Genomic DNA, 16,715 nt, shown 5'->3' on the forward strand with positions numbered 1-16,715 from the left:
GAAGAAAAATGCTTATTTTTAAAAAATTGAAGCAAAATGTAATTTGATTTAATATTTATCGAAATTCAGTGACAAATGTACCCAAAAAGACAATAATTTATCAATTAACGCTATTTTGAGTGAGTTCATCTCCCTAAATTGCCACCTGGATTATTTAATAAACTTTTTTGGTATTCATTAAAACCTTTTTAGGCCACTAGAACTGCTTTCTGACCTATGAAACCGTTTGTAGAATCATAAAACCATTTTTTGGCCAATGCATGGCCAATGTGGCCTTTTTAGAATTGATGGAACTAGGGCAGGGGGCGGGAAACCTTTTTAATCATTACCCCAAAATATTTTTTTCTAAGTTGATATTACCCCTATGGCGAAGAAAAAATACCCCCACGTGGTCAACTACAGTAAATAACAGGAATTACAGTAAATATCAATTAAAAATACATACTTTTTACCCCATAAAATAAGTAATTTACCCCGGTTCTCCGAATACTGCACTAGGGACATTTTTTAAACCCGTGGGACCAAGAAAAATATCATAATAAAACAATTTTTTTCTAAATTAGGCACTTATCCTCTGGAGATTGTAATTTAAATTAATATTGATCGAACCAAAATGCGACATGCATAAGCTTAAAAAAATCATGTATATGCAATTTTGGACTTGTTGCGTTATTTATTAAACTGAATTATATTCATCTGCCAAACATATACTATAACAACAGTCAACAGCTGTTGACTGTATCTTATATTATTTTAATTTCTGGCAGACCTGAGTGAAAAATGTAAAAACGATAATTTTTTCTTTGATTGAACTACTAAATGACCATCATGAAATAGGGAATTGTGGTGGGAGGTTGAAAACTTATCTATTTTTAAATTCCGCATTAAAAAAATTGAAATAAATAAAATTGATTTCAAAACTAAACAATAAGTTTTTAAGAATGGCAAACCTTGATTGAAAAAAAATGTGTTTTGAAGTTAAATTCAAGCTTTACCATGATGTCAAGAAGATCTTAATCAAAATTCAATGAAAAATATTCATATTGACTGCACGATGAATAAATCATTTTTTTATTACAAAAAATGACTTTCACAAAATAAGAACTTGCAGTAAAAGAGGGTGAAAACAGAGAGCTGCTGATATGTTTTATAATTACAAATTATTAAAAAATGAAATAAAAATTTGTTCAAAAAAAAACTAAACCAATAAACCAAAAAAAAATTCAGGGAGGATTTAACCTTCACCACTTAGGGGTATAAAAAATAGATGATCAGTTTTCTCAGTGGTTCTGAACGCAAAATTGTTTTTATAAAATTTTCTAACACAATTCATAACACACACACACACATATATATATATATATATATATATATATATATATATAGGGCCGGATTTAGAAATTTGGCGCCCTGAGGCACTGACAAAAATGCCGCCCCATCCCTGAATTTTTAGGTAAAATAGTTTTTATATATTATTTTTCTAAAATTAAAATTACTATTTGATTGCAGAAAATTTATTACGCATTACATACTATAAATAGTGGTGCTTGGCATAGTGAAGGCAAATTGCTGGAACTTCCCGTACAAAAAATTAAAATAAAAAAAAGAACTTTTTTTAAAGCGATCGCCTTGCTTTAGCTGCGTAGAGACAAAATAAAGAAGCGCGTAAGCGCCGCATCGCAGAATAACGAATAAATAATGATACAGAACCCATAGTAAAATGTAATAAGTAAAATTTATACTTATTATTAAAATATATGATAATTTGATGTGCATATGTTTAATGATTACTTTTGACCGCCAAATGTTTCTTTTTCAAATTTTTTATTGGATCATTGAAACCGCTAGACCTGCCTCCCACAAATTTAATCAGTTCTCCGTTTTGTCTATACATGTAAATTTCTTTTAATGATATTGGACGTTCCATTTTTCAAAAACTGAATTATTATTTTTGGGACCTGCCTTGGCCAATAACTATAATCAGCACGTCTCGCTATCAATAGGAAACGAATCCTATAAATAAATAAATTTAATACATAAAAGTTAATAATTTACAAAAAAAATCGAAATATAAAAAAAGGTTTCTTAAATTCAATTTTCATCATTTTCCAAAAAATTTTAAAGCTTTTTATAAAATGTAATTTTCAGTACGGAAAGTTTCAGAAACTTGCCGTAAGGCACAATGCCATGCTTCACTAATTTAATTTTTTTCCGCTTGGAAGTGCATAAACATATTTTTCTTAAACTTTCAACTCATTTACGTATCCTTATATTAGCCAAATTGCCAAATTTTGCATTGCATTTGTATAATGTTTTATTAATTATATTGCTTGAAATAAAAATGTTATTAAAAAAATAAGCTAATTATATGGTATAGAGTTTTTTCTTACTATCCAAATTTTGCCGCCCCCGAAATTTTGCCGCCCTGGGCAGTAGCCCCGACTGCCCCTACTGTAAATCCAGCACTGTATATATATATATATATATATATATATATATATATATATATATAAAATTCTTGTGTACGGGTGTATGATTTGATAATTCTTTTTACAGTTTGTCAAAGGAAATTTTTAAGATTTAATGAACGATAAAACTATAATAATATTGTAAAAATAAATGGCAAATATTACAAAAAAACACTTATCAGTGTTTGGCATTGAAAACATTTCAACTGTCATCTGCTAGAAGTGTCGATTCACTTGAAATTTGAATTTAGCTGACATTATGAGCCTAGATAATATTAGAATGTCATATACAAGAAAAATGTAATGTCTATAATATTATTGCCGAAAAGCAGCTGAGATGTGCCAGAAATTAAAATAATATAAGATACAGTCAACACTATATGTTTGGCAGATGAAATTACATAATTCAGTTTAATAAATAACGCAAAAGCTCCAAAACTGCATGTACGTTATTTTTTTAAACTTATGCATGTCGCATTTTGGTTTACTTTACTAAATTATTTAACAATACAAAAATATTTCTACTTATTAAAAAAATGATTTAGAATTTTGTTTCATTTGTCAAAAATTCATTTGTTTGGCATTGGATATGGAATATTTATCAAGTTGATCTTAGATTGAATAGTGCACACCTAGACAATATACTAATATGAGTGCACATATGAACTAGATTTTACAAATTAATTCATCTAAGATTTGAACATAAACAACAATGTGTATTAATTCTTAGTAAGAAAAATGTGCTTCAGAAATTATAATTGCCAAAAAACATCTAATATATCGTACGAGATTATGAAAATTATAGACTATATTATTGAAGCAATTATATTGTATGGTAAAATCAAGTGTGATATTATTCTTTTAGCGCAGATACTATATTATTTTTTTCTGAATTTCTTATACTGCTTATGCTAAGACCATAAATGAATCACAAAGGCAGGACATCAAATAGAATATTACAAAGTATAACTCTTGAATTGTAGACGTGGGTGCAGGACAACGTCTGTCGGGTCATCTAGTATATATATATATATATATATATATATATATATATATATTTAATGCGAAATAACATACTTTTATTCTTTTTCTTTTTTATAACGTTCCTGACGAACATGCCTCTCCTTGTTTATAATGAATAAAAATGAAACAAAACAAATTAATTTCAACATATACAACTTCACACTCATATATATATATATATATATATATATATATATATATATGTATGTATATATGTATATCCATAAAAACGCAAAACACAATAACGAATCGAATTCTACTTTCACTGATTCTTCGTCGCGAAAGAACAAGTTCTTTACCTTGTTGACATTTATGGCACGCACACAGCCATATCAAACAAACTTACAAATATAAATACACACATGTACAGAAAAACAAATTAATAAATTATTATGTTAATATTAATTAACTTCCCGTAGGATAAGTTATACTAATCGCAAAAAAAATGAAAAATCAAAATTTTTATATATCTCTAGGTTTCAAAGGTTTCTGAACATTTTGGCATACCTTAGAAAAAATGGATGTATGTGAGTGTGTGTGTGCGGATACAAATTTCGTCGACTATTTCGGGAACATGGTTAAACCGATTTAAATCATTCAAGACACATTCGATTTCTATTGATAAGGAGTCGTGCTGATTAGCTTTTGGCAAAGGCAGGTCTAGCCGTTCCGAAGATACGGGGCAAAAATGGTATTTTAGTTTTTGAGATAACGAAGCGTCCAATTTAAATAATTCAGAAAACATTTTACTTGTATGGATGAATTGAACAACTGATGAAATTTTTGTGAAGGCAAGTCCAGCGTCTTCGGAGATCCAATAAAAAAGTAAAAAATAATGCCATTTGGCGGTCAAAAATAAACATTAGACATATGTACATCGTATTATCAAATATTTTATAAAGATTATAATAATTAGTACAAATTTTGTGTACATTTATATAAGTTCCGTACCAATGTTTACAGGTTAGACGACTACGCGGTGCTTAAGCGCTTTGATATTTTGACTCTAAATCAGCTATGCGATGCTTTAAAAAAATGTTTAATATTTAAAAAAAAATCAAAACAAAAAAATTAAATATATGCAAAAAATGTTTAATTTTTGGTACAAAAATTTCAGCAATTTGTCTTAAGGCGCGAAGCCATGCACTACTAGTTTTACTTTTTGAGTCAATTTTTAACTTCCCGTAGGGTAAGTTATTGTAATGGGCCGAAAATCGAAATTGAAAATTTTTACATTTCTCGACGTTTTGAAGGTTTCTGAACATTTTGGCATACTTCAGAAAAAATGGATGCGCGCGTGTATGTGTGTGTGTGTGTGTATGTATATCGGGCGTACGGATCAACCGATTTGAATGGTTCAAAAAACATTCGATTCCTATTGATAAGGAGATGTGCTGATTAGTTTTTAGCAAAGGCAGGTCCATCAGTTACGGAGATAAAGAGCAAAGAGTGCAGAAAATAGAAATCGAGTTTTTGAGAGAACGGATCATCCGATTTGAATGATCTAAAAAACATTCAATTAGTAATGATTGGGAGAAGTCGTTAATAGTTTTTGGCAAAGGCAGGCCCAGCCATTTCAAAGATGCAGAGCTAAATGTGCAAAAAATGTCAGTTTTTGAGAGAACTAAGCGTGCGATTTAAATGATTCAAAAATCTTTCTGCTTGCAAAATAATTGATTTTGGAAAACAAAAATTTGTTTAAAAATTTTTTTTCAAAAAAATTTTATTTTGTATATCGAAAATAATTCTGATTTTTTTTTAAACTAAAGTTCTAATATACTTTGAACAAAATAATTTCAACTTTGCAATTCAGTTAATATAATTCTTATAAATATTAGGCAATGTTACAATATTTATAATAATCTATTTGAAAACATTCAATATTTCTCGAACATTTCGTTACGGTACGGGAAGTTCCAGCAATTTGCCTTAAGGCACAATGCCATACACACCACTAGTTATTTTTTTTATAATGCGAATATATGAAAAATACATATAACCTTACATTTTCACCTTCCACGATTTTTGTAAGAATTATTATAGCAATTACACAATTTTTCATCTTGATTTCTTTCGGAGAACCTTTATGACTGAATTTCGATTGATGTTTTGAGCTTATATAAAAGCTCAATTTTACATGAAAAATTAATTTCATCAAGGGTTGTACAACTCTTAACAATATTATTTTTTTACAGTGTTGTTGATAGATGTCAAACTGGACTTCTGTTACAATTTTTTTTCTGAATATTTAAGATCAATCTTCTTTATTTTATTTTTTCATAGTGCGAGATTAAAAATAATTGTAATTAAATTTTTCAAGGATGCATTCAATTAAATAATTTCAAAAAGTCTAATTACTTATTATTTATCTACATATATATATATAAAAATAAGTCGGGCTTTCCTTCCGACGATATAACTCCAAAAGGCAAACGCAAACCGATTCCGACAATTTTGCATTCGTTGGAAAGGTCTCGGGCTCCGCAAGGTTTATAGCTAAGAAAATTAGCTATGACATTAGTGAGAATTATCAGAATTATGCTTGGTTAAGTCAACGAGCAATTCTTGCCGCAAAGAATAATGATGTACACGCACTGAATTTCACCATTCAATCAAAAATTGCTGACGATTTGGTGACATACCAATGATTTCGACTGGTCTTCCGTTTGACGATTGTAATTTCTAGTTCGCCTTGCGTTCGCAATGACAATTAACAAGTCGCAAGGCTAATCGCTTAGTGTTTGCGGGATAAATTTCAAATAGATTATTTAGAAAATAATTGTTTTTCACATGGGCAGTTATACGTTGCCTGTTCACGAGTTGGTAAACCATCCGCTTTGTTTGTGTTAACGTCAGACCAAAAAACAAAAAATGTGGTTTACCAAAGAGCACTTCAATGAAACGAATAATTTGCGGATTCACTTTCATTTACTTAGAGAAGTTCAACTAAAAAACACTTCATTTTTGTAATAGAAATAAATGCATTACTGTTTTGTAATAAAATTAAATTTTTCCTTTTCAAAAATAAAACAAACAAAAAATTCCTTCATCTTACTCACGAAACCATCTGGTGGTAAAACGGAGTTCGTCGGGTTTGCTAGTTACTTATATGTAAGCTTTGATTCCGATAGTTTATTGGTTGTTTACGTAACAGTACTACTAGCTAACGGTGCAAAAAGTGCACAAGTTCAAAGTTGATTACAAGTTTTTTTCTGTGTCTTTGCCGCTGGATAATAGAGTTAAAGTGAATTACCTTGCATTTTTGATCAAATCCATTCCTTGTTTATAGATCACCATTACTCCTCAAACTTCCTCATCCATGTCACCGCGCCAGGTATCTTTTCTTTCAGTTTCCTGTATTTTTTTTCGCAAAACTTGTCTAAAAACTACATTCCTTACTTCTTCTAATTTTATTTTTCCTTCCAAAACATCTTGCAGAAGACGCTCTTTTCCTAAATATTGAGAAAGTTGGCTAAAGTACCTCTGTCTTCGGAGATCTAACCCACTACTATTATTGTCATAATTGCCATTACTAAATCTAACCATTTTCTTCTTCTTCTATCCATTCAAGTATTAAATTCGTCCCTGGGCCAGGAGAGGAAGCGCTACCGCTCCGACGAGAACCGATATCGTCCGAGCGATGATGATGACACGGATTCGGCCGAAACGAGCGACCAGTGCCCGGAGCCGAACGGCTACTTCGCCGACGACGAGCAGTGCGACAAGTACTACGCCTGCAAGTAAGAAATATTAAATAAATTATGGATAAATGTGAAAAATAAATAATTATGGGATATGTCCAGGGTACTGTATACATAGAAAAATTATATTTTTTCTCTTTATCGATCACTTTATTTTTCTATTTCTCACTATCTCTCTATCTTTTATTATGTAACTCACTATATCGCTATATCTCTCAATTCTCTCATTTTATGTCTCTTACTCTCACTCTCTCACTCTATCCATTCATCATTCTATCATAATCTCCTTTTATCTCTATTTCTCAGTATATTTAATTTTCACTATTATTTATTATCACTCTATCACTTTTTCTCTCTCACTCTCTCTTTTATACTGTATACTGTCTTAATCTTTTTCGCTTTCTATTTCTCACCATATCTTTCTAATTTTCATTCTCTTACTATTTTTTCTCTCGCTCTCCCTTTAATACTATACTATCTCAATCTTCTTCTGTCTCTGTTTCTAATTTTTGCTCTCTATCACTTTTTCTATCTCGCTCTCTATTTTATACTGTACTATCTTAATCTTCTTCTTTTCACTATGTCTTTTAAATGTTCGCTCTCCATCACTTTTTCTCACTTGCTCCTCTATTATATTGTACTATCTTAATCTCCTTCTATCTAAATTTTCTCACTATGTTTTTCTAATTTTCGCTCCCTATCACTTTTTCTCTCTCGCCCTCTCTTTTATACTGTACTATCATAATCATCTTCTACTCCTATATCTCACTATGTCTTTCTAATTTTCGCTGTCTATCACTGTTTTTCTCTCGCTCTCTTTTTTATGCAGTACTATCTTAATCTCCTTCGATATCTATTTCTCACTATGTCTTTCTAATTTTCGTTCTCTATCACTTTTTCTCTCTCGCTCTCCTTTTTATACAGTACTATCTTAATCTCCTTCGGTTTCTGCTTCTCACTTTGGCTTTCTAATTTTCGCTCTCTGTCAATGTTTCTATCTCAGTACAACAGTAAAAAGTTACAGTATAAAAATGTAATATCCTTATATATCGATTTCTCACTATGTCTTTATAATTTTCGCTCAGTATTACTTTTCCATCTTGTTCTCTTTTTTATACTGCACTATCTTAATCTCCTCTTCTATCTCTATTTCTCACTATGTCTTCATAATTTTCGCTCTCTATCTCTTTCTCTCTCTCGCTCCTTTTTTATACTGTACTATACTATCTTATTTTTCTTCTATCTCTATTTTTCTCTATGTCTTTTAGAATTTCGCTTTCAATCACCTTCTCTCCCTCGCTATTTCATTTATATTGCACGATTTAAACCTCCTTCTATCTCTATTTCTCATCACGTCAATCTAATTCTCGCTAACTATCACTTTTTTTCTCTCTTTTATACTGTACTATCTTAATACACTTCTATGTCTATTTCTCACTATGTCTTTCCAATTTACGCTCTCTATCACTTGTTTTCTCTGGCTCTCTCTTTTATACTGTAGTCACTATTTCTCACTATTTCACTCTATCCATTCATCATTCTTTCATAATCACTTTCTATCTCTATCTCCAACTATGTCTTTTTAATTTTCGTTCTCTATCACTTATTCTCCTTCGCACTCTTTTTTCTACTGCACTATCTTAATCTTCTTCTATCTCTATTTCTATGTCTATGTCTTTCTAACTGCCGCTCACTATCACTTTTTCTCTCACGCTCTCTCTTTTATACTGCACTATCTTAATATCCTTCCATCTCTATTTCCCACTATATCTTTCTAATTTTCGTTCTCTCTCGCTCTCTCTTTTTTACTGAACTTAGTCTTAATCTCCTTCGATGTCTATTTCTCACTATGTCTTTCTAATTTACGCCTTTATCACTTTTTCTATCTCATTCTCTCTTTTATACTGTACTATCTTAATCTCCTTCTATCTCTATTTCTCACCATGTCTTTCTAATTTTCGCTCTTAATCTTTATTTTCTCTCTCGCTCTCTATTTTAACTGTACTATCTTAATCTTCTTCCATCTCTATTTCTCATTGCGCCTTTCTAATTTTTGCTCTTTATCACTTTTTCTCTCTCGCGCTCTCTCTTTTATACTGTACTAATTTACCTACTTTATTATGAACCTAATATTTATGCCCATTTGTACGTATAACGAGTTGCTATGGGGTTAGTATCATAGTGTTAGACAATGTTGTAGATAATTTTGAAGCAAATAAATTTTATGAATTTGTCATTCATAATATTCAAATGGTTTAAATGTTATAAAAGATATGATGTATAAATGCCTGAATAAGAGTTACTGTAATTGTTGCAGTTTTAATTACACTATTGATTTGTCACTAAGTTCTAATTGAAGAAGATGTATTTATTGATTATTTATTACATATGTTGTTTAGCAGACTTACTTTTGGAAAAATTAGACCCATCAAATTCTCCGCTCCTCCCTTTTACAAGGGTAACAACTTTCCTGTGTAAAAGCTTAATGCCATGAAACTAGCTGCCTTCATGGCCAATATAATAAAATGAAAATACGTCCGAACAGTTGCCACCATAGATAAAACGAAGAGTATGTCTCCAAATGAGAGTGTTGTTTTTTTTTTTAATTAATTATTTTCGAATGAGATTTTAAAGTATACCAAGACGGCCTAAGTCGAACATATTTTATTTTGACATCCTTCATAATACTCGAATGATTTAAAATTTTTTGATGATGTAAAGAATAAATGTAATTTTAATACATCCAGCCTGATTATTTCTGTACAATATAATGCATATTTGCAGATTTGCAAGAATTATATTATCCTACACCAATTTTAGATTATTAGCTCAAGAGTTTTCTATTTTAAGTGAGAGTTATAAATTATTTATTTGTGTATGTGGATGTTGGGGGGTTTCTCAACCCCTTTCGAAGTATTTTATACTTCGAGGAAAAATAAAAAAATTAAATGTATTCAGAAAAAACAAAAACCAATGGTAAACAAATATAAATTAAAAATAAAATTCTTCTTACTCCGTAATCAATAATAAACTAAAATATATTCTATATAAATTTATATAAATGAAAAAAACAAAATGAACACTAATTAATATTGTATGAAAATGTTATCTGTTTTGGAAGTCCAAGCCGCGGCAGCTATTTGGTTGGATCTGGAAACATCAGCGTAGTCGGTTGGATAGGTTGAAAAGAAATTCGAATACACTGACAATAAAAATAACTGTTGACTTGACACAATAGAAATTTAATCCACTGATAATATTGAACTGATAACAAACACTGAAAGGAACTGAATGTATTGATTGCAAGTAACTGAATGAATGAATTTTAAACAAAATGAATGAAAACCACGGAATAAATCAACTCGAACACGTAAGGAACTGAAAGTAACTGAACGAATGAAGAAAGGCGCGGAATGAAAGATTTGAATGCTAAAACTATTGCCTGCATCGGCCTTTTTATGAGTCAGAATTGCCCGATTGCCTAAATTTGAAACGTATTGTCCGAGTAGAAAAACAAACCTTTTACAGGTCCGACAACCTACACAGGTGCGGCGCAAACATTTTCCCCCGACTAAAAAGGTTAGCCTTTTATACTTCTGAAAATACTCGAAATTGGTACATAGTGAACCTCATGATTAGGAAGGATAGAATTGCCAAAAAAAATTCAAACTTTCATTAAGTAGATCGGTTACGGAAGCCTGATCAGGGTTACGTACGACGAGGACTCAGCAAACTATCAGATCACAACCACTTCACACGATCTAGATTGCGGAAGTTTTATTTTCGCGCCAGGGTCTAGATTTTTGGACATTTACAAGAATCTTCCAGAGACTATGAGGGGTGTTCTCATCGCCCTGGAGATTGAAAATTTGGCAAAACTATATATAGAAGCAAATATATCATGAGATAGAAAAGTTTTTTTTTTTTTGAAATGAATAATTCAGATAAAAACTATTGAATAGGTAGGGGGCATAGTTTGACAACAGGCCGCTTGATTAGGGTATTTCCCGTTTTTACCAATGCTACTCGAACCACTCCATCGGAGCCGAAAAACCCTCTTCAACTTTTCCCAACCCCCCATGGAGCAGCGACGCGCATTCTCTTGTTTTACAACTACCAAATCACCCTTTTTAATAGGATTAGTGACTGTATTCCATTTCTGTCGGACCTGTAGCTCGGTTAGATATTCCACATTCCATCGCTTCCAGTAAGAAGCGACAATATGATCTAACAATTGTTTTCTTTTAGTCAAATTCAAGTTTTCATAGTCAACGGGCAAATCCGACAGAGGCTCTTGCATTAAGAAGTGCGCAGGCGTAAGAGGTTGAGGATCCGATGGATCATTGCTCAGCCAACATAACGGTCTTGAATTCAGTAAGGCTTCGATTTGATTGAGGACTGTATTAAACTCTTCGTAGGATAAAATTTGCAACCCTATAACTTTAAACAAATGGGTCTTCACTGATTTAATATTCGCCTCCCATATACCTCCAAAATGTGGGGCAAACGGTGGATTAAATTTCCATTCAATGTCATGTAAAACCAATAATTCATTGAAACGCTTTTTATACTCTTCGGAATTTAGGAGAAGAATAAGGAATCAAGAGTATTTTGGCTCCTATAAAATTGGTTCCACAATCGGAGTAAATACATTTGATAGGACCACGCCGGGCTAGGAATCGTTTCAAGCAATCTAAAAATGTATCGCTTGTTAAATCTGAAGCTAATTCGAGATGTATCGCCTTAGTGGCTAAACAGATGAACAAGCATATATAAGCCTTGTAGGTTCGAGCGCCTCTGTGACGACTCATGGAGATATTGAAGGGGCCTGCATAATCAACGCCGACGTTTAGGAAAGCTCTACTGGCTGTTATGCGCGGTACTGGTAAGTCGCCCATGAATGGAAAAATGGGTTCGGATTCTGTCGAAAACAAGTTATACACTTGTGAGACGATTACGAATTATTGCACGAGCCGACAAGATCCAATATTTTTGCCTCAATAAAGATAATACTAAGTTTGATCCAGTATGTAAATTATTAATATGGTAGTAATCTATGAGACAATTACTACTTGGTCTTTTTTTGGCAAAAGAAGTGGATTGTTATTAGTTGTTAATCCTAATCTACCTTTAACGCGTAAACAATTATTAGAATCCAAAACCAAATTTAGTCGGCAAAACTTTTTCGAACAAGACTTTCCGTTCGTTAATAGTTTGAATTCTTCGGGAAAATGATGTTCTTGGACTAAACGAATAATAATAACCTCGGTGTTTCAAATCTGAAGTCAAAAGTCGGTTTCGATTTGTTATAATTTTACAAAACTTCAATATATAAGCGAAAATTCTTACAAGTTTGCACCAATTAGAAAATTTTGCGCGTTAATTCATATAAAGGATTGATCGGTGGTATGACACTCTTTACTATTAGAGCGTTAGCTTTTCTTTCTTGATCAATATCTCCGGAAGGTTCAACCGTTTTTGCAGGCCAAGTTGATATAGGACCATTCAACCAATCCGGCCCAAACAACCAATTCTTATGTTGGATAAATCCTTAGGTCGAAGACCTCGAGAAACACAATCGGCTGCATTTTGATTAGAAGGAATGTGAAGCCATTGTGCATTAGGAATGAGATCCCGTATTTTTGTTACCCTATTGGCTACAAATGTTTTCCAACGAGTAGCCGGTCCTGCTAACCAGTGAAGGACAATCATAGAATCGGAAAAACAGTAAATAGAATCAAAATCTATACTATGTTGGTTATTCGTTAATATAAAATTCAGAAGTTTTGTCAGTAAATGACAGGCACAAAGTTCAAGCCTGGCTAATGTTTGGTTTTTAATCGGTGTTACACGCGATTTTGAAATCAACAAGAAATTCGGATTGCCAAGAGATTTAATATAAACTACCGCTCCATACGCTTGCTCTGAACTATCCGCGAAACCAAATAATGAACATTGTTTTGTTTTGATGTTTCGAGATAACGCGGAATCTGATAGTATTAAGATGCTCTAATTCGGAATATACGGCTAACCATGATGTAATAATAAATGATGGTAATTCCTCATCCCAATCGATTTTTAATGTCCAAATTTTTTTCAATAATATTTTATCTTAACAACTATCGGAGTTAGGAAACCCAGAGGATCCCAGATTCGCGCTATTACTGAAAGAAGTTGTCTCTTTGTCCATTTTCTCCACGTAAGCTTTATTTCGAATGAAAAATTATCTGATAAGGGATCCCATTTTAATCCCAATACCTTGTAGAAGAGATCCATTTGAAAATCCGATTTAGAGAAATGTTTATTTTGTACATCAGAATCAGAAAAAAGTTTACGCAGATTAGAATTATTAGATTCCCACTTTTTTAATTCAAAACCACCAGACGATAATACAGTCTGCAAACCCTCGCAAATGGTTTTAGCGCTATCCAAGGAGTCGATACTTGTAACCACATCATCAATATAGACATCGTTCTCAAGAATTCTAGAAATAGATTGAGAATATTTGGAACATTCGTCTCGGGATAGTTGTTTGATGGTTCTGATAGCTTGAAAGGGAGATGATGATAGACCAAAAGTTACGGTATTTAATTCATAGATGCCAATGGGTGCATCGGGAAACGGTCTCCATAAGATTTTTGATATTTTCTATCTTGTTTACGAACCCAAATATTACGATACATTTGTTTGATATCAGCTGTTAATGCTATAGGCCCGAAACGAAAATTTAGAAGGATTGAACAAATGTCGGTTTGTAATTTAGGACCAACATGCAAAATTTCGTTCAAGGAAGTGAATTCTGAATTTTTCGCAGATGCATCAAAAACAACGCGTAAAGGCGTAGAGGAACTTTCTTTTTCGACATGCGAAATGAGGAATATAATATCCATTTTTATTTAATAAAATCATCGACTTCCTGATCTACCGGACAATAATCGACAAAGGATAATTGGTTTTGAGTCAGGTAATCTTCTATAACGGCGGCATATTTTTTATGAAATTCGGGATATTTCAAAAATTTATTTTCAAGCATTTGGTATCGCTTTAAGGCTAAATGAAATGATTTGTATAAATTTCTGCCTTCACTTTAAAAGGCAGCGCTACTACATATCGTCCATCTGGAGATCGCGTAGTAGTTGTAGTAAAATGGTTTTCGCATAAATCATCGTTAGAAGAGGATTATTTCGGGAATGTCTTCTAATTGTAAGAATTTATTCATTTGTAAATGGAAATCTGAATCTGAAACATTACATAAATTAGTAGAAGTGCCGGTATTTTCAAATAAATCAGGAATGGAACCTAATATTAAATAACCCAACCGGGTTTCTAGGGCCACAGGTAATCCTTTATCATTTTTAACTTGATTAGTGCCAAGAATTTCGCCGAAAACATCGCAACCCAAAATTCCGTCGACCTCCTGGGGTGTATGAAAGTTAGGATCCGCTAAAGGATAATTCAGAAATGTTTTGATGGATGAAATCGGAATGGTAATTTGTGGTTGCTTTCCCACTATCTCGTGTACTACGTATGCACAGACCGATAACTGATAAGAATCAATTAAAGATTTCAAAGTGAAATTAACTAATCCAATAACTTTATGTGACGAATTGCCTAACCCGATCACTTGGGTTGATATTGGAAGAATTTGTAAATCAGCCTTTTTGCACCAAGTTAATGTCACAAAATTTCTATCGCTTCCCGAATCAATAATTGTACGTAATAAAATGTTTTCTTTTCTAGTAGTAACTTTTACTACTGCTGTCGGCAATATGGTAATATGATGTGCGATTTGTTTGATTAAATGCGCATAAAACCGTACTACTGATTTGGAATTAGAAAGATTATTTTGATCCGTACTCGCAAAATTGCTGCCAGTATGCAACAGCGAGTGATGTCGTTCGTTACATAATAAACAGGTTTTATTCGATCGACACGTAGTCGTTATCTTATGACCCAAACAATTGTCGCATAAGTTTAATTTTTGAATAAGGGATCGCCTATCAGGTATACTCAATGAAAGAAATTTCGAACAAGTAAACACTCTGTGTTGTTCCCGACACACAAAGCATTTGTTATCATATTTATCTTTTAACAAAAATGACCGGCTAATTTTAGTGTTTTGTAATTGGGTTTGTCATTAGTGAAATTGTTGGTCATACCATATACTTGATTTTTGCCTGTTGTGACTTTTGAAGAAAAATGCAGGAGGTCTTGGTATTTGGGAAACTCACCTTGATAAAAATGCTCGAATTTTTCTTGTAACAACGGATCGAGTTTCGAGAATGCCAGTGACGTAATAAGGAAATCATAGGCGTCGGGAATATTCAATTGGGAGAGCGCTTGCACCGCGGTATCGAATTTTTCAGGAATGAATTTATTTGTCCAGATGAAATGGTTTTGAATGACAATAGTTGTTTGAAATAATTGGTGGCTAAGTACCGTTTATTTTGGTATTTTTTTATGAGCGCTTCCCAAAGAATTTGATAATTATTTGCGGTCGGTAGTATAGAATGAAATATTTTTAAACCGGACCCTGTAACGCTCCTTTTAAAAAATGAAATTTGAACATTATCTAACTCTGTATTTTCATGAATTAGTGAATTAAATGTTTCATAAAAATGGCCATTGTTGAATATCTCCTGAGAATTTAGGTACTTCAATGGACGGTAAATGTTGTTTGGGTACTATGTCTTTAATTGAAGAACTATGCGCATTTTATTATCTAATAATTTTCAGCGTGTTTTATTTTGGCATACATCGTTTCAAGGGCCTTTATTGCGGAATATTCCGGAATGAAACTAGGATTATCTAAATATTTTAATTTGTTTATTTCATCGCACAATTGAATAAATTGTTCACGAGCATTTCAGTCAGTAATATATAAATTTTCAAGAAATTGTGTCTTATTGAAGATACATCAATCTGTTGCGATAGATCGTACGTTTCTTGCACAATTGAAAAGTACATCTCTCTCTTGGCGGTTAGACGTGCAATTTCTGCACCAATATCGATTTTAGGCCCATTATATATTTTTGTTTCTGTATACACCAATTAATCCTAATAATAATTAGGATCCGGCTCGAAGGACCAAATGTTGATGTTGGGGGGTTTCTCAACCCCTTTCGAAGATTTTATACTTCGAGGAAAAATAAAAAAATTAAATGTATTCAGAAAACAAAAACCAATGGTAAACAAATATAAATTAAAAATAAAATTCTCTAACCGTAATCAATAATAAACTAAAATATATTCTATATAAATTTTATATAAATGAAAAAAAACAAAAATGAACACTAATTAATATGTATGAAAATGTTATCTGTTTTGGAAGTCCAAGCCGCGGCAGCTATTTGGTTGGATCTGGAAACATCAGCGTAGTCGGTTGGATAGGTTGAAAAGAAATTCGAATACACTGACAAATAAAAATAACTGTGACTTGACACACATAGAAATTTAATCCACTGATAATATTGAACTGATAACAAACACTGAAAGGAACTGAATGTATTGATTGCAAGTAACT

The 16,715-nt window shown here is 32.1% G+C and overlaps 1 protein-coding gene across 1 annotated transcript; it reads right to left on the reverse strand.

The window, feature by feature from the left end:
- Window positions 1–7,219: 7,219 nt before the first annotated feature.
- LOC113391263 lies at window positions 7,220–12,090 on the reverse strand. Its single transcript, XM_026627210.1, has 3 exons — window positions 11,844–12,090; window positions 11,247–11,626; window positions 7,220–7,225 (listed from the first exon to the last, which is right to left on the reverse strand). Exons 1-3 carry the CDS (start codon window positions 12,088–12,090, stop codon window positions 7,220–7,222), a joined length of 633 nt encoding a protein of 210 aa, XP_026482995.1.
- Between the last annotated feature and the right edge of the window lie 4,625 nt (window positions 12,091–16,715).

This window comes from Ctenocephalides felis, unplaced genomic scaffold (genome assembly GCF_003426905.1).
Source record: "Ctenocephalides felis isolate EL2017-DRISC unplaced genomic scaffold, ASM342690v1 CF-g0.4_SCAFFOLD_00845, whole genome shotgun sequence".
NCBI classification, from domain to species: Eukaryota; Metazoa; Arthropoda; class Insecta; order Siphonaptera; family Pulicidae; genus Ctenocephalides; species Ctenocephalides felis.